The 15,342-nt window shown below is 61.3% G+C and overlaps 1 protein-coding gene across 1 annotated transcript; it reads right to left on the reverse strand.

Annotated features, from left to right (window-relative positions):
• Positions 1-2,940: 2,940 nt before the first annotated feature.
• On the reverse strand, positions 2,941-14,579 carry QSOX1 (quiescin sulfhydryl oxidase 1). The gene is made up of 12 exons (XM_075038536.1): positions 14,300-14,579; positions 12,038-12,138; positions 10,680-10,728; positions 10,396-10,498; positions 9,514-9,604; positions 9,134-9,279; positions 8,530-8,664; positions 8,207-8,336; positions 6,122-6,244; positions 5,882-6,026; positions 5,470-5,649; positions 2,941-5,053 (listed from the first exon to the last, which is right to left on the reverse strand). The coding sequence occupies exons 1-12, from the start codon at positions 14,577-14,579 to the stop codon at positions 4,323-4,325; spliced, it is 2,214 nt and encodes a 737-aa protein (XP_074894637.1). The 3' UTR covers positions 2,941-4,322.
• Positions 14,580-15,342: the final 763 nt, after the last annotated feature.

Here is a 15,342-nt window from a genome sequence, read left to right on the forward strand (position 1 = left end):
GGAATTCAATTTTCATTCATTTTTCTGCTTTGCCAGATTGATCCAGCCCCCTCTGCCCGGCTCCGAATCACTCATGGCAGCAACAAGCAGGCAAAGGGAATCACGCAGCACCAAGCCTTCACCTCAGGGGAGCATCCTGCTGCTGGGGGTGGGGCTGCCACCATGAGTGCCGGCTAAAAAAAAGCACCCAAAAACCACCAGCATCCTCCTCCCTGCTCACTCTTGGCTCATCACATCTTCCCAGTAGAGCCTTCATCCCTTCCTCCCCTTGTAATATTGCTTTGTCCTCCTCTATCCTTCCTGCTGTCCATCTGTTCCTTGCCTTCGTGTTTTTTTCGTCTCTTCTGGGGTTTTTTTTTTGGTTGCTTTGGGGTTTGTTGGTCGCTTTGGGATTTTTTTGGTCTCTTTTGGGGTTTTTTTGGTTGCTTTGGGGTTCTTTGATCTCCTTTGGGTTTGCTTTCCCCAGCACACCCACCCCGTTATCCTGGCATTCAGGGAGGAGAGGATGGTGGAGGTGGGCATGAGCAACCCCCCTTTGTGCCACCCAGGGTGCTGCTGGGTCCTGGCGCTGCCTGAGGAGGGCGGGGGGGGTGTTACACATGATGGGTGTGAAATGCCCCCCACCAGGTTTTGTCCTCCTCTCAGAGCCAAAACAGAGCTGAGGGTTGGTGGTGACCAGCCTGCAGAAGGGTGAATGTCATGATTTTCAGCAGGTTGTATTTCTGGGCCAGTTTTGGGGGGGCTCTGGCCCTGCACAGATGCCCCGCTCCTTCCTTGGCATTGCCTGAACCCCCTCTGGCCCTGCAGCCGGTTGAAGACACGAGCAGCATGACACAACTATGCAAAACACACAGACGAGCAGGGATGGTGCTCCTGCACCTTCCCTGTCAGTGTTAATTAATAATAAAAAGCAGGTAAACCTCAGAGCCTTTGCCTAGACCCAGACCCAGCCTCCCCTCGTGTGCCCCAGCTCTGGGCACACGGGAACTGGGGACACCGAGGGCAGCGTGTCACCGATGGGGACATCGGTGCATCGTTCCCAAGTGCAACAGGGATATTTCAGGGCAGAATTAGGGTTTGCAAAGAAAACCCACACCTGGCCCATGGCTGGGGGGGTGCGAGTGCAGTCATGTCCCCCATTGGCAAAGCCTGAGTGGGCTCGGAGTGGGGCAGGGAGCCCAGCTGACAGCAAGGCTTCATACCACCCATGCAGTGAGTTTGCCAGGTCTCAGCCCAGCTCTCAGAGTCCCCTCGCGTGACGAAACCAGCTCCCCCAGCCCAAGCGGGGGGGCATCCTTACGGGGCCAAAGCTGCCACAGCCACAGTTTGGCATGGGGTTGCCTCCCCTCCATGCAGCGCAGGCCACAGCAGTCTGAGCCCCCATATACGCAGCCTGCTGGTGGCCCCCACCGCTTCCCACTTATTAATTACCCCAATAATTACCTGTGACCCTGCCTCACCCCTCACCCCCCCTCAGCCCCCATTGCCAGGGGTGGCCTGGCATGAGGACAAGCACGGCGAGACCTGGGTACTCACCAGCGGCTGGAGAAAGCCTCTCACCCTCGCAGGCGCTGCCGAACGGGGCGTTGCTAGTTGTAATTGAAAATTAATCGACATTAAGCGAACCCCTGGTGATTTTATGGCCCGAGCGTGGGCAGACGGGGGGATGCCGGTGGAGAAAGGCTCTCACCCGTGCTGAGGAGGGAAAGGGAAGAGGGGTGAGGCGGGAGGGAGCGAGTGCCGAAGGGGTGGGAAGGTGGCTGGGTGCGTGGGGGGGGGTGCGGGGGGCCGGCCACTGGCCTCACGGAAAATTAAATTGCACTTGAGGGTAAATTGTATTAGGGACTAGCAGCCGCCTCACACCAGCCTGTGGCCATTTGGGTAATTAGCCCCGGGGATGCCCTGGCTTGTGGCGGCACTGGGAAGGGGTAACCCCCATCAGGGAGGGCACCTCAAGGAGTTTGGAGCAGGGGTCCCCCCCGGGACAGCCCACCCCACTGCGAGTGTGCCCACGGCACAGTTTGATGCTCCCCCCGTGCCAGGGCTTGGGTGGGAGCCTGCCTCAAAGTCACCATCCCGGGGTGGGGGACAGCGTGGGGGATGCTCCCCCAGGTAGCACTGAGCCCTGCAGCAGCCTCCTGCCTGCACTGCTGCCTGCACTGCTGCCTGCACTGGCCCGTTTGTGCCCTGCATTGGGGTTCCCCAGCTGCTGGGGGGGACGATGATGACACCCTGGTGCCACAGCCCGGGAGAGCTGGGGCCGGGAGGATTGGGAGTGCACCAAACAGGATTACGGAAAGTCTATTTACTGGACTCTCTTTTTCCTGCGTGCACGGCCGCTTGAGCTCCCCGGTCCTGTAAATCTCCCCAGCGGACCTGTCAGGGATGCTAATCTGGGCAGCCCTGCCTGTGGCTGCCTGCTGACCCCCCCCCCCCCCGCCAGCAGGTCCCTCCTCCCCCACCCCAGCACCCACCTCCCCAGCCCTAATCCCCTGCACCCTCCTGCTGCATCCCCCAAAGGCGCCCTAATACATCCCCCAGCCTGTCCCCGGCTTTGGCAACCCCACCGAACTATTTTGGGGCCGGGGATAACCACGGGCAGCCCCTCGTCACAAGCCCTCGGTCCTATGCAGGAGAGCAGCTGGTGGGGAGGGGGTGCATGGGGGGTTATTGATGTTGGGGACAAACACCCCAGGGAAATCAAGGAGAAGGAGGCAGCAGGGCTGCAGCGATGAGACCTTCCCCATCTATCACCCAGCAGCGGGCAGGACCAGCACCCGGCTGGGGGGATGCAGCCCCCCTCCATGCCGGGATGAGGCCACTGAGGGCCCAGCTAAGGGACATGGCCAAGGCCAAGTGGGCCAGCGGTGGCAGGGCAGGAGTGCCAGCCCCACATCCCACAGAGATGCGACCGTGCGCAGACACCAAAGAAGAAGGAAAAACGGAGCAAGAAAATTTATTTCAAGGGCAGGTGAGGGAGGAAGGTCCAGAGGAGTGAGAGCTCCCAGTGCCTGGGCAGCAGCAGAGCCAGCCACCCTCCTTCCCCATCCCGCAGGCCCTCACCTCCCACCTGGGCAAAGTGAAGATATCAAGAAAAAGGCTCCAAATCGGATTGACACCCCTCCTCCCCCTTAATAAAGTTTATTATCGGCCGGGCTCTAATCCTTTTAAATCCCCCGTGTGGGGGGAAGGGCCGGGATTAGGGGAGGGCAGCGTAATCCCAATGAATTTGTTACAGGGGGATTTAAGCAGCGCCGGGAGAGCAGATGGCCCCGACCCCGGAAAACAACCATTTTCCTTAATGATTCCTAACAAGGATAAAAGGGCAGAGAGAATCGGGGACAGGCACAAGGGGCTCACACCTTTGGAGGTCCCAGTCCCCAGGGGGATACAGGGATGCTCGTGTGCGTCTCCCTGCTCTGGACCACGGGCATGGCCGGCACCAAACCGCAGCTCCATGGCTCGTGCCAACTTTTTTTCCAGCAACTTCCCGCCCCCCCCAGGCTCCCTCCCCATCACCCTGCTTGAGGACAAACCACCAGCCACCTCAACCATGGGGACATGCCGGCTGTATGGGGAGCAGCTGGCCACAGGTGCATTCAGAAGCATAAAGCAGGAGAAAACATACAATAGTAACAATTAAAAAAATTTAAAGGATTTAAACCAAGCCAGTGCTCTTCCCAGGGTGATGGGGGAGGCTGGAGTGAGACAGCCGGCGGTAGGGGGATGGCAGGGACCAGCCGACACAGCAGGGCTGGCGTCGGCAAAAATAATTTATTCCACTAAGACAAGCAGAGAGCGAGCAACAACGTGGGGAGGGGATGAGGAAAGGTGGGGGGGCCCCAGTCCATGTCTCAAAGTGGGGGACACACAAAATGCAGCTGAACCCATGACCGCCACCCCCCCACCCAGCAGTGCCCACTTTTTGTGGGGGCTAAACCCCCATGCTCCTGGCCCCACTAGTGGTTTGACCCCAAAGGGCTGTTCCCCAGTACGGGACTGGGCTTCCCAGTTTGAAACCAGCCCAGCGCTGGGGAGCTCCCGAGGGCAGCTGGGTGCCGAGATCCGAACTGCTGCCAGCATCCCAGCTCCCACGCACCCAAAACATGGCACCACAACCTGAGAGGGGGATGCCCCAACACCTCCTTCCCCCTAAAAGGAGCCCTCCAGCCGTTGCCTCCACCCTGGGTGAGGCGACCGCTGCAAACGGGCGCAGCTCCCAGCGGGGATACACCAAACCCCTTCCTGCTGGGGGACAAAACGCTGTCCCAGCAGCCCACCCACCCACCCTGGGGACAGCTCCCGGCCCCCCACAACTGCTCTCAGGCCACAGGGAAGCCAGGGCGGCCTTTCCGGGCGCGGGTGCGGAGACGGAAGAAGGTGTACATGCCTAGGAGGCACATGGAGGAAAGGAAGTAGAGGGCAACGCAGAGGCTGATGTCCAGACGGGAGAAGCCCAAGCCGAGCACCCGCAGCCAGGGGCTCCTCCGCACGCCCTCCTTGACCTCCTCCTCCTCCCGGACCAGGACACCGGGAGCCCGCCGGTGCTCCCGGCCCACCCCAGCATCCCGGGGCAGGGCGATGGTGTCCCGCTTGCTGAGCCGCCGGCGCCGGCCGGCTGCTGCTCGCAGCGCCTGGCTCTTGAAGTGCTGCTCGCTGAAGGAGTCCAGGTCCACGATGTCCTCGCTCGCCTCCCGCAGCTTGGGATTCAGCCGCACGATGCTGGGACGCCGCGGCTCGGGGGAGCCTGGTCGCCCCGGAGCTCTCATCTCGCCCTCCGTCTCCTTTTCCTCCTCTTCCTCCTCCTTCTCCCTCTCCTCTCCCGGGCCCTCGGTGCCCAGCCTGGCGCCCATCCCCTCCCTGACCACGGCGACGGGGTCGGCCTCGGCATAGTCCGGGTAGATGTTGGCCAGGGAGAAGTGTGCCTTGAGGAAGGTGAGCACGGCTGGCTCGTCCCAGGCGTGCACCCCCCGCTCCTCCTTGTGGCACTGGGGACACATGTCTGGCGGAGGCCACTGCAGCTTGGGGTACTTGGGGTCCTCCGTGTCACCTCCTGCAGGGAGTGGAGCCAGTGAGGGGGTTAGAGGGGACACGCAATACAGCCCTCCCCCTGTACCGGTATAAACAGCCCGGAGCATCCAGCAGCTGGGGATGGTGATGGCGACAGGGAGGGGGACATTTGGAGGAGCCGTCTCGGGAGGAGTGGTCCTCCGAGGGCACGTGGCAGCTTTGGGAAGCTCCCTGCGGGGAGCGTGTAAGGCTCAACTGCATCTCTGGGGCAGTCTGTTGCTGCACAGCCAGCTGCTGTCCCCTGTGATGGGGGATGATGACAACAGGGTGTCCCCAGCGCTGCACCCTAAGGCAGCCATTTGCCAGCTCCATCCAGGAGAAGGGATGCTCCTTCCACCTCGCCTCCCCTTCTCCCTTTGGGAAGCCGTCCTGGCTTCCCTCCTCGCGGCCCCCCCTTACCCGCCAGGCGAGCGTTGACCTCATTGTGGTGGGACCAGAGCCAGAGGACAGCCTCCTCCCGGCTTGCCACCCGATCCATGGACTCAGCTGCCATGGCCTCGAAGTGCTGGGCACACTCCTGGCAGCCAAAGAAGTGCCGGACGTAGCAGCGCATGGTGCTCAGCACCTCCAGCGGCAGCTCTGGGGAGAGGCAGAAGATAGTGGGGGACGAGAGAGCAAGTCTGGACCCCGCAGTGCCACCACCACGGTCACACAGCTGAGGTGGCAGCCCCACACCCCAAGTCTGTGGCTCTCCCCGCAGACCCGCCTCGGGGCGAGACAAGCTTTGCCCGCACACAGCATCCCTGCCCGTGCCACAACCTGTCCGGATACCCCTTCCCCGAGACCCAAACCCCGCCAGGGACACCGATACCTTTGTCAGGGCCGCTCTGGGCAGCCTGGACGGTCAGCAGGTGGAAGACGGTCCAGAGCCCACATGGGTAGCCACGGAAGTGGGGTTCACTGCCCTGGCAGCCCACCCAGGTCACGTTGGTGGGGAGCATAGCGGGGTGGGAGGCCTGGAGGACAGACGGACATGGCGTGATGGAGCTGGTGGATAATGCAGGGTGGGAGGGAGAGGAGAGAGGGGAGAGGGTGTCCACGGGTGCCTTACATCTCTGTTATTCTTCATGGCCTCCTTCAAGTCGCTGCGGGGCAGCTCAGGCTCCGTCCAGTTCTTCAGCCAGCCATCCAGGGACTGCAGGTAGGTCTGCACGCAGGGGCGCCCGGGGAAGTACTGCAGAGGGGGCAGAGAGGTGAGGAAACCAAGACCCTGCCCTGGGAGCAGCGGGGCAGCCCGTCGGCACCCCCAGCTCACCGGGACAGGCACTGGGCAGCACCAGTATCCTCTATGGCAGCATGTGCTGGAGGGCAGTGCAGTCCTGGCAAGGTTTTGGTGCCTGGCCCCGAGGGGCTGGGGGCCGTGGCGTGTCCCCCCCACAGTGGCGAGGTCCCCGCGTGCATGTTCAGGCTCCGAACCTTGGCCCCGTCTGAGGGAGGCAAAAAGCCACTCTGGCCATAAGTCAGCACAAAGCCGATTAGCAGCAGCACTTTAAAACCACAGGCGCTCCAGGGAGAGGAGGCAGCCCACCAGCATGTGCCACCGATGGACAGACAGAGGGATCGACCCACAGGGCGGACGAGACCAGCAGCACACAGGAAAAGCGACCAGGAATCAAAAGAAAGGAGCATTTTGCTAAGTCTGAGCTGTTCTCCCCAGGCCCATGGGGAATCACACCAAAAGCCCCAAATTCGCAGGGGAATTCATCAGCGACCTGGTATTTCTGTTGCAAAACACAGTCATCCCCCCGGCTCCTTCAGTGGGAGGCTTTGCTGCACAATTCCCTGCTTTCCAGGCACCATTTCTTTCCAAGTTAGAATTTTTCCTCTCTCTTTATCTCTTGGGAAGGCAACAGTTAAGGCTAGGACCCGCTGGCTGAGCTCCCCCAGCCTGAGCCTAGCTGGGCTGGCAGCAATCCTGGGGACACTGCTCCGTCCCGTGGATGAGCACAGCAACGGCAGCGCTGGCTCAGCATCCTCGTGGAAGCCCTGGCACCCACCACCCACCACCCCAGTGCCTCCTGCCCACATCAGGGACACAGCTTCAGCTCCTTGCCAAATCCGGTGCTTGGCCAGCGAGGGGAAGGTTTGCAGGAAGAAAAAGCAGTTGATCAAATAAAACCACTGCTGCTCCCTGCCACCCCAGCAAGCTCATACACTTGGCAAAGGAGCTGGTGCAATGGGGGATTTATTTCCACAACCCCGTGGATCTCATTAAAGGGAGAAATACTGAGGGTGATAGCTGGGGGCAAGCAGAGGAAAAGCCACATGAAGCTCTGAGCTGAGGACTTAAGACTTGTTACACCAGTGGCTTGTGTTTGGAACTCTTTGCTCAGGGAGAGCAGGCAGGGGTGGGAGCGGGGGATGTCTCACACATCAGCAAGGGCTACGTGAGGTCCAAACTGAGAGTGAGACCCTGGGTAACAAAGGGGGGAGCAAAGAAGGTGGGCATAGCTGGGTGAAGGTCTGCCAAGGAGCCTGGGCTGGGACAGGGATGGGAACAGGGCTCCTGCAACCCCAGCGGTGGAAAATTCAGTCAAACGCAGCTCTCCATCACACCAGGAAATTAAACTGCCCTGCTTCTGCTGGCTCAAAGCTCCTACACACTTCAGTTTCACCAAGCCCAACAGAGAAGAGAAAAGGAGACCTTAAATTAGGCTCTTCCAGAGCTTGACTCAGAGCGAGTCCCCTTCCTGGACTATCAAAGGAGCCCACAGAGATCAGCTCCCCAAGCTGAGCATCAAAGTCAGATGATCAGAGTTACAAACTGCTCTGATCATCTCTGCCACCCCAACGGGTGACAGTGTCTCTTCTAAAAAGACCTACTGCCTCGACACCTCCTGCAAGTGCTGATCCTCCTCTGCCCACCAATACTGGCACCCCACATCTTGTCTGAAACTCTCCAGCTCCTGTTGAGACTCTGGGCTGACTTTGGGAGATCCACAGGGATGGGGACAGCCCCATGGAAGCCGTGGGACACACTGAGCACCAGGACACAGGGCTCCCATCTGAGACCGCCGCGCTTCGCTACCCGTGAGCACTACGACATGGCGGCCCGCACCCTGCGTTTGCATTTCACTTTATAAATAGCTACATGGAGGCGTGGACAGTTCCTCTCCCAACACCAAAAGCTCCTCACCTTCACCAACAAGGCCACGTAGCACTTGAAGGTGGCCAGCTGGTCTCCCGACAGCACAGCAGCGCGGGCAGCCTCCACCCGCAGCGAGTAGTGCAGCGTGGACTCCAGGTCAGCAATGTACACCTTGGAGCTGGAGAGGGCAGTGCAACACGATGGTCCATCAGCCCATTAATTGCCACCCCCAGGGACCCAGCCACGATTTGGGGTTTTTCCCAGGGCAAAGGCACGGTCCCAGCCCATTGCCCACCCATGGCCATAGCACCTCCTCCCTGCACCAGCCCCAGCCTCCCGCAGCCCCAGAATGATGGATGGGGAGGTCTGACCGGTCAGCATGCTTTGGCTGGGATGTGTTGGTCTCGTTGGAAGCACTGACAGTTGTGTTCAGCTTGTAGGAGCCGCGGGTGACTCCCGAGAGCAAGCGCAGGTAGTAGGTGTAGAAGGAGCGTGCCTCTATGTGCCTGCAAGGAAGGAGAAGCTGTGAGCAAGCCCCTCTTCCATCCCAAACAGTCCCTGGCCCCCAGGAGGAAAAGCAAAGGAGACCAAAGGCTTAGCCAGACAGGCAACTCGGACCTGCAGAATAAGTGCAAGGTGGTCCATACTCTCTACCTGCCCCAGCAGCGGGTATCCTGGGATGCAACCTGGAGCAGAGCTGAGCCCCAGGCAGCCACGCTGTGCCATCTCCAGGCAGGTGTGGCAGAGGGCTCACGGGGCTCGGTCACAAGTCATTTTCCCTTCCACCAGTTCCAGGTAGGGCTGGCAGCCCTGTTCAGGGCCCACCAGCAGTTTCCCGCCCCCTGCCTGACCCAGCCACTGTTTCCTTCCTATTGAACTTTCCCACAATGACAAAGGAGAGCGGAGAGATGGGGCACAAGCCTGGCACCCCACCAGGGTCCCCAGATGGCCCCCAGCCCCATGTCCTGCACTCACACGGGCAGGCGGGAGAAGGAGCCGTTGCGGAAGAGCAGGTAGCCGGAGGGGAAGGTGCTGACGCCAAACTTCTCCACGAGCTCCTCCTCACTGCTCAGCACCCTCCTCACTGCCACGTTCTCGTACTGCAGCATGTCCAGTGCCACCTGCAAGTCCAGCGGCCCCAGGGTCAGTTGAGGGGGCAGCAGGACCCCAGCCCCACCAGGGGTACAGCAGGGCTATTTTGCACCCGGTATAACACTTTGCACCTGCAAAGCAGCGTCCAAGCTGACGGGGGAGGCTGCTGGAAGAAGACTTCTCTGCCCGAGGCACCCAGGAGTTATTGGGCACTGGGGACATGGACTTCAAGAGAAATGGGGGATAAATGCAGCTGTACTCACCTCTCTGCCCACAAAGGAGTTGCTCTTCTCGAAGATCAGTGCCAGGTACTGGTCCTTGTTCCTCTGGAAGAAGGTGCGAACCTCCTCTGTGCTGCAAAAGAGAAGAGGATGGCAGTAGGTGCCTTGGCATCAGCCAGATGGTCTACCCCCGCCCCGCCCCAAAGGAGGTTGTCCCTTGTCCCGGGGATTCGGCAGGGGATGTTGGTGTAGATCCAGCCCCACCGAGTGGGCACTGCCTCCCTGTTGAAATTTCCAGGTCAATTTTCTGCTCTGGTTCACAGGCTTTGAGAAGACCTGCCAGGGTCAGCCAAGGAAGCAGAAAACAAAGCATGGGCAGGGCAGAAGAAATCTCCACACTTGCCTGGGGGAAAAAAAATAAGCAATGAACTTGAACCAGAGCAGCTGTTTTTTTGGCTAGGACACAGAGGCACTGGAGACCTGAAGCACATACCCGGTTCAACCATCGCTTCGGGAAAGCCAAATGCTTCCTGCCTGGGACAGCAGAGCAACCGCCTGCATCCGGCAAAGACAACTCAGATCCCAGCAAATTTGCACCAAATCAAGAAAACCCTTTCTCGGGGCAGGAAAAAGCTGCTAACAGCAGCGGCCTCACTTGGCACGGCACAGCACTGCCACGTACTCGGCCCAGGTGCCGCTTGCTCTAATTAAGGCTGATGAGCAGGTTTGTTAGGAGATGCAACAACATGGCCCGTCTCATCCGGGGTGCGTAAATGGCTCTAGACTGGCCAGGTCATCTGTGTCTCCTTAGGACACGGGTCACGCAACAGCTGCCTCATGCTCATTTTTGGCTCAGGATTTCCCCAGAAACCTGCTCTCCATGGCATGGAGGCCAGAGCCACCTCCCAGTCATGCCGTCCCTACCTTGCCGGCTCCAGCGGAGGACAGGCGGGCGGCCAGGTGTCTTGGCTCTGCTCAAGGTTGGTGATGATAGCATGGCGCAGGTCCTCAACAGTGGCACTGGGATCTGCAGGGGGACAGGATGCCAAGGGGTCAGTCCTGGGGAGGCTGGTCCCACGGGCTGAGCCGAGGGGAGCAGCTCTGAGCTGCCCGCCTGGGCTCCCTGAGGTCCCAACACGCAAGGGGGTGTGGGCAGCTTGGCCGTTCACACCTGGGGTAAAGAAAACCCCGTGGCTCTGAATACTCACTGGTAATCCTTATCCCATCCTCTGCCTTCTTGCTAAAAGCTCTGAAGAACTGAAAGGGGAAAAAAGAAAAACCACAAGGGGAAACAGGAGTGACAGTGTTTGGAGTGGGACAGGGAGGCAGTGCAGCCCAGCACGCAGAGTCTCCCCCCAGACCAGCTCTGCCACGGTTTCCCCATGATGTTACAGCATGCCAACCGACACCAGTCACCACAGAGGGAGCTCCCAGCCACGTCCCTGTCTTGTGGGGCACCCCTGAAGGGGAGGAATGCAGGCATGAGCTGGGAGCCATGTCCAGCTGAGGGCTGAGCACTGGCAGACAGCAGGGACCTTCCCGGTCCTGCAAACCACTATCTCCCTGCTCCAGAGCTCTCACAAAGCAGGAAAAGGGGGGTTTTCCACACTCCTGGCCTCCCACGGTGGCTCCAGTGCCCACAATACAGCCAGAGCAGTGAAACCAGGTTGCATCAGGCAGGTATTTGCTTTGCAGGCTGGGCTGGGAGCACGGGCTGTTTGCAAAAGGTGTTTAGTGGAGACAGGGCATGTGAAGCAAGTGACTTCTTGGCACTGACACATCAGCTTGCCTCCCTGCCCCAGGACACCTTTTGGTCAATGTCCCACAGATGGTTGGTGCTCAGGCAGCGGGTGCTTGGTGACACCTCAGGGCAGGGCTGAGGCACAAGACAACCTGCCTGGCAAACCCCCAAATCTGACCCCACCTTGGGCTGAGCCTGTAAGCCAGGACTGAGAGCACGTCTGACGAAAAACTTATCCCCCCCGTTCCATCTCAAGGTGACCCTGGCTTTCAGTGCCTGCACCTGGAGTGCTTCGGCTTTATTACTTGTGTTGGACCGAGGCTCTGTTTGCAGTGGGAAACACTACAAAACGGTGTATTGACACAGCTAAGGGGCTGGGCACGGGCCCAGGAGGAGGGACGGCACCTCGCCAGCCACCGCAGGAGGCTCTCAGGAGAGCCCCATGCAGCCTCCCGCAGCACCCCTGCACGCTCCTCCGAAACTTGTGCCTGCAACCACTCTCTGCCCTCCAGCAGCCTTTCCCAGGCATTTCCGATTCAGGTTTCAGACTACCCCCCATCCTAGGAGAGATCTGGCCTCTACATTTCACTACAAAGCAGCATTTTGGTTTTCCCCCTCCTTGTTGCTACATCACCCAGCAGTTGTGCCGGCTGCAGCCTGGCCACAGTTATGTTTTGGGGAAGGATGAAACAGCTCCAGCCTGCAGAGCCTCAAAGGGAATATTTTGGTGCAATAGGACTGTTGATCTGATTAAGCAAGAGAGGGACAGGCCAAAAGGCAAAGCACAGTGAAACCAGGCAAGTGCCCAGCGCGCACGGCCCTTACCTTCAGCGTGGGGAAGCCGGTTATCCCAAAATCGGCACACACTTGCTGGTTGGCCTCGTCGGCGCAGTCAATGGCCGCCAGCATCACCGCAGGCCTCCACTCTGCAGGGACAGAGAACGTAGTCAGCACAGCTCAGCCCCTCTGCGGCCCCAAAAACCGCCCTGCTCCCCACAACCGCTGCGGGGATCTCCCACAGAGCCAGCACACAGCCCTCCCGGCCCTAAAACGGCTCATGCCTCGCAGGAGACCAACCGACGGTTTCCAAGCCCCAAATACCCGAAGCCGCAGTCCGCATTGGTGTTTGGTGCCCTACTTTTTGTGCGGCAGGAGCGTGGGGAAAGCCGTGCGAGGTGGGACCAGGCTTTGCACGCCCTGCCCTTCCCGGCACCCAAGCACAGGCAGCTCTGCCCGCAGCTGCCTGCCTGTCAGGTTCTGCCTGCCCAGCCTCTGCCCCAGCAGAAAGAGGCTGCCGGGAGAAGGGGAGGGATGGCTAACCGCGGCTGGGGGAGAGCAGGGAACACAGGCTCCAGCTTGTCTCACCCCAGACCGAGGACATGGTCGATAACCAAGAGGGAATAACCCAAAAACAGTGGACGGGGCACCACAGCGGAGCCTGCCCAGGTACTGAGCATCTGCTCCCCTGCTGCATCTCTCCACCACTACCTCCCCAGAGAGGGTCCCTGGGATAAAACAGAGATGAAGAAAAGGGGACATGGAAGCATTTCAAGCAGCAGTCTCTGAAAGCCAGCAGCAAAATGGAGATAAAAGCTCTGAAATGGCTTCTTTTTAGTGTAAAGGACACAAGCCAGAGACTATCCAGCCTCTCATTTGAGCAGACAGGGAGAGATGGGGGACAGGCACACAGATGGAGCCCACGCTGCCCTAGGTGGGAGCCTGCCAGAGATAGGAACCTGCTGGGACCATCCTGTGCCACAGGTGACGGGGCTGTCCCAGCACCAGTGACACAGGAGGGCCGGTGCCAAGCCCTGCTGCAGGGAGCCAGGCACATTCCTGGACTCATCGGCACGTGGTGCCCGCAGGTCACCCCGGCATCGGCATCCTCCCCGTCCAGCCTGCTCCTGCGAAAATCCACCCATGGGAATGGCAGTAAGGATGCCAAGCGGCACGGGGGCAGCTTCCCCACCCTGCCTCCGCGGGCACCCCACCCATGGTCCAGCCTCCGGAGCAGGGAGCCCTGGGGGGACCTAATTTTGGAGGGGGACCAGGAGAGCCGGCGCTCCCCTGCAGGGCCCGGGCACGCACCCCATTCCTCACATCCTGCCCCGCTGGGGAGAGCTGACGGCATCCCCTGGGAGGGATGGCATCCCCTCGGAGGGACGGACGGGACACCCGCCCTGGCCAGCGCCCTGACTCACCGGCAGCAACCGTGCTATATCAATTAGTGCAATAACAGGGAGAAGCCGTGAGCACCCCGGGATGCCAGGGGAGGCAGGATGAGCCCTGGTGGGGCGAGGGGCCCGGCAGTGGGGTGTGTGGGTCCCCGAGTGGGGCTGGGCACCAGCCAGGCCAGGCATGAAGGTCAAAGCTGAGAACAAACCAGCTGGGATCAGAGCCCGGCCCCAGCGCCCTGCCAGCCTCTCCCTGCAAGCACTGGGGAAGAGAGGGGCTGAGGGAGGGTCTGAGGGGGGCAGCAGGACACCCCATACCTGGGTCAGGCTCAGCCTGAGCTTCTCCCAGCCAAAGGGGCTCCAGGGATGCTGCTAAGCCAGGCCTGGCCATCACCGGGGGGGGGGTGGAGGGGGCCTGGGGGGGCTTGGGCCTTCCCACCAGGCTGATGCTCCAGGGAGGCTGGGGCAGGGGCGCTGGGGGATTTAGAGGTACTGATAGAGGGTAGGGCAGAAGGGATTGAGGGGTGCTGATGGGGAGGATGCTGAGGGGGTGTAGCGGTGCTGACGGGGCCAAGGATGCAGGGAGGATTTAAGAGTGCTGATGGAGAGGAGGATGATGGGACAAGGACGCAGGAAAGATTTAGGAACGCTGATGGGGGAAGCAGTGGCACAGAGAGGATTTAGGGATGCTGACGGGAGAACAGACAGGGATGCAGGAAGGATTTAAGGGTGCTGATAAGGACACAGGGGCAGAGACACAGGAAATTAAATGAGGTGTTGACAGAAGACAGAGACGGGGATACAGGGGGAGAAAACAAGATCAAGGACACAGGGAGGGTTTGAGGGCGCTGATGGGGCAGACAGGGATGCGGGGAAGGACGGAGGAAGCAGGGCAGCCGGGCCGGGGACTCACCGCGGAGGTCGTGGGCCAAGGCCCGCCATGTGGGCGCGAAGTGGACGCAGTGCCCGCACCAGGAGGCGAAGAACTCGACGGCCCAGGCGCTGGGGGAGCCCAGCAGCCGCCCCTCCGCCCCCGTCCCCAGCAGCTCCAAAGGGTCGGTGGCCGAGTACAGCCCGCGGGGCCGCGCCGCCGGCAGCGACAGCGACAGCAGCAGGACCGTCGCCGGCCACCAGCGGCCCCCCCCTTCCCCGCCGCCGCCCCCACCCCGCGCCCGCCGCCGCCGCCGCCACATCGCCCGCCAGGCCGCCCGCCGCCGCCCGCCCGCCTATTAGGGCCGCTCGCACGCCCCGCCCACTGGGGGCGGGGGAGGGGGCGGGGCCACACCGGCCCGCAGCGCGGCGCCCCCTATCGGGCGCACGGCGGCAGCACCCCCGCAGCCCCTCCGACACCCCCACATCGGGGGTGCCCCAAGAACCCCCCCCCAGCCCTTCCCCAGCATCAGGCAGCGCGCCGGGCAAGGGGGCGAGGCCGCAGTGCCACCGGGTCCCCGCGAGGGGACAGGTGGCATAAAATGATAAAATTCTGATAAAGTGGGGAAAGGCGAAGGCGGCTGATTCAGGCCCCAAACCCGCGGTGCCGCCATTACGGTCATCCCTGAGGGGAGCCGCCGGCCTGAGGGCAGCGGCCTGGTCAGGCGCCCTGATGTCAGCCCACGTCACCGGGCAGCGCCTGCGGAACACCACGCAGGAGGGGGACCCCAGGGACCCGGCCGCCCTCGTCCCAAACCCGCCAGGGACACGCAACAAGGATACCCGACGAGGCCCCAAAACCCAGCTCTTCCATCCCCCCCCCAAAAAAAAGCAGGTGGCCCCACGTCCGGCCGCAGCCTCCCCGTCAGCCCGGCCGTGCCACCGCTCACGCACACACACCCACGTCACTGGCTCCCGGGCGGAAGGTGCCCGTTGCCCAGTGCCCCAGGGCAGAGCCGCGTACCACCGGGGTGGACACAGCCCTGAAATCCAGCCCTCCGCTCCCTCCCCACCCCCTGAGGCCAG

Source organism: Buteo buteo, chromosome 10 (genome assembly GCF_964188355.1).
Source record: "Buteo buteo chromosome 10, bButBut1.hap1.1, whole genome shotgun sequence".
Classification (NCBI taxonomy): domain Eukaryota; kingdom Metazoa; phylum Chordata; class Aves; order Accipitriformes; family Accipitridae; genus Buteo; species Buteo buteo.